The 2,702-nt window shown below is 60.4% G+C and overlaps 1 protein-coding gene across 1 annotated transcript in view; it reads left to right on the plus strand.

Annotated features, from left to right (window-relative positions):
- LOC140400086 (uncharacterized) overlaps window positions 1–2,199 on the plus strand; it is a 49,055-nt gene extending 46,856 nt beyond the window's left edge. Inside the window, exon 5 of the mRNA XM_072489562.1 lies at window positions 1,829–2,199. Coding sequence (XP_072345663.1) covers window positions 1,829–1,966 — 138 coding nt within the window. The 3' untranslated portion in view covers window positions 1,967–2,199. The remainder of the gene's footprint in view (window positions 1–1,828) is intronic.
- Window positions 2,200–2,702: the final 503 nt, after the last annotated feature.

The raw sequence follows: 2,702 nt of genomic DNA on the forward strand, positions 1-2,702 counted from the left end.
TGTCCCTCTCGCTCTCTGTCGCTCTCGCTCTCTGTCGCTCTCGCTCTCTGTCCCTCTCGCTCTCTGTCCCTCTCGCTCTCTGTCTCTCGCGCTCTCTGTCCCTCTCGCTCTCTGTCCCTCTCGCTCTCTGTCCCTCTCGCTCTCTGTCCCTCTCGCTCTCTCTCGCTCTCGCTCTCTGTCCCTCTCGCTCTCTGTCCCCCTCGCTCTCTGTCCCCCTCGCTCTCTGTCCCTCTCGCTCTCTGTCCCTCTCGCTCTCTGTCCCTCTCGCTCTCTGTCCCTCTCGCTCTCTGTCCCTCTCGCTCTCTGTCCCTCTCGCTCTCTGTCCCTCTCGCTCTCTGTCCCTCTCGCTCTCTGTCCCTCTCGCTCTCTGTCCCTCTCGCTCTCTGTCCCTCTCGCTCTCTGTCCCTCTCGCTCTCTCTCGCTCTCGCTCTCGCTCTCTGTCCCTCTCGCCCTCTGTCCCTCTCGCTCTCTGTCCCTCTCGCTCTCTGTCCCTCTCGCTCTCTGTCCCTCTCGCTCTCTGTCCCTCTCGCTCTCTGTCCCTCTCGCTCTCTGTCCCTCTCGCTCTCTGTCTCTCTCGCCCTCTGTCCCTCTCGCTCTCTGTCTCTCTCGCTCTCTGTCCCTCTCGCTCTCTGTCCCTCTCGCTCTCTGTCGTTCTCGCTCTCTGTCGTTCTCGCTCTCTGTCCCTCTCGCTCTCTGTCCCTCTCGCTCTCTGTCCCCCTCGCTCTCTGTCCCCCTCGCTCTCTGTCCCCCTCGCTCTCTGTCCCCCTCGCTCTCTGTCCCTCTCGCTCTCTGTCCCTCTCGCTCTCTGTCCCTCTCGCTCTCTCTCCCTCTCGCTCTCTGTCCCTCTCGCTCTCTGTCCCTCTCGCTCTCTCTCCCTCTCGCTCTCTGTCCCTCTCGCTCTCTGTCCCTCTCGCTCTCTGTCTCTCTCGCTCTCTGTCTCTCTCGCTCTCTGTCCCTCTCGCTCTCTGTCCCTCTCGCTCTCTGTCCCTCTCGCTCTCTGTCCCTCTCGCTCTCTGTCCCTCTCGCTCTCTGTCCTTCTCGCTCTCGCTCTCTGTCCCTCTCGCTCTCTGTCTCTCTCGCTCTCTGTCTCTCTCGCTCTCTGTCCCTCTCGCTCTCTGTCTCTCTCGCTCTCTGTCTCTCTGTCCCTCTCGCTCTCTGTCCCTCTCGCTCTCTGTCCCTCTCGCTCTCTGTCCCTCTCGCTCTCTGTCCCTCTCGCTCTCTGTCCCTCTCGCTCTCTGTCCCTCTCGCTCTCTGTCTCTCTCGCTCTCTGTCCCTCTCGCTCTCGCTCTCTGTCCCTCTCGCTTTCTGCACCTCTCGCTTTCTGTCCCTCTCGCTTTCTGTCCCTCTCGCTTTCTGTCCCTCTCGCTCTCTGTCCCTCTCGCTCTCTGTCCCTCTCGCTCTCTGCCCCTCTCGCTCTCTGCCCCTCTCGCTCTCTGTCCCTCTCGCTCTCTGTCCCTCTCGCTCTCTGTCCCTCTCGCTCTCTGTCCCTCTCACTCTCTGTCCCCCTCGCTCTCTGTCCCCCTCGCTCTCTGTCCCCCTCGCTCTCTGTCCCCCTCGCTCTCTGTCCCTCTCGCTCTCTGTCCCCCTCGCTCTCTGTCCCCCTCGCTCTCTGTCCCCCTCGCTCTCTGTCCCTCTCGCTCTCTCTCGCTCTCGCTCTCTGTCCCTCTCGCTCTCTGTCCCTCTCGCTCTCTGTCCCTCTCGCTCTCTGTCCCTCTCGCTCTCTCTCGCTCTCGCTCTCTGTCCCTCTCGCTCTCTGTCCCTCTCGCTCTCTGTCCCTCTCGCTCTCTGTCCCTCTCGCTCTCTGTCTCCCTCCCTCCCTCTCTCTCAGGAGTTCTCTGAGGCTGATTACCTGTACATTGTGGATGGTTGGAAAGAGAAGATGTCCCGGAGTGAGCGGGGAGACCAGCGTTGGGCCCTCTTCCTGGCGGAGAAGCCCAGGATGGCCGGGAACGAGACGTCTGGCTGAATCCCTGAGATGGAATCCCGGCCGAGGGAGCGACGCGAAGTGGGGCATTGATGAGGTGGCTAAATGCCCCTGCTGTTTTAATCTGTACAAACTGTACTAGCATGGTCTGAGAGGGGCTGAATGGCTTTCTGTCCTCTCAACTTTTAAATGTGGGGTTTGTATTGAAGAATCTTTGTCCTTCTCTATTGGAGAATAAAGTGTGTGTTGTTATTGAACAACAAACAGTCTGAATGCTGCTGCCTCTGGTGTGAGTCCATTGCAGTGAACCTCGACAACCCTTCCCCAATTAAATCGGGAATCTGTGTCTCCATCTGGACCCGAAACAGCTCCACCAACCTCCAGACAGCCGCCTACCCAATTAAACCCATCACAATCCCGGCCATTATCCGGCTTCCCCAGGGGCCTCACAGGAAACTGCGGCCGGGATTGTCCGTCTGGGAGACTGCGGGTGGGATTGTCCGTCTGGGAGACTGTGGGATTGTCCGTCTGGGAGACTGTGGGTGGGATTGTCCGTCTGGGAGGCTGTGGGATTGTCCGTCTGGGAGACTGTGGGCGGGATTGTCCGTCTGGGAGACTGTGGGATTGTCCGTCTGGGAGACTGTGGGTGGGATTGTCCGTCTGGGAGACTGTGGGTGGGATTGTCCGTCTGGGAGACTGCGGGCGGGATTGTCCGTCTGGGAGACTGTGGGATTGTCCGCCTGGGAGACTGTGGGATTGTCCGTCTGGGAGACTGGGG

Source organism: Scyliorhinus torazame, chromosome 24, assembly GCF_047496885.1.
Source record: "Scyliorhinus torazame isolate Kashiwa2021f chromosome 24, sScyTor2.1, whole genome shotgun sequence".
Classification (NCBI taxonomy): Eukaryota; Metazoa; Chordata; class Chondrichthyes; order Carcharhiniformes; family Scyliorhinidae; genus Scyliorhinus; species Scyliorhinus torazame.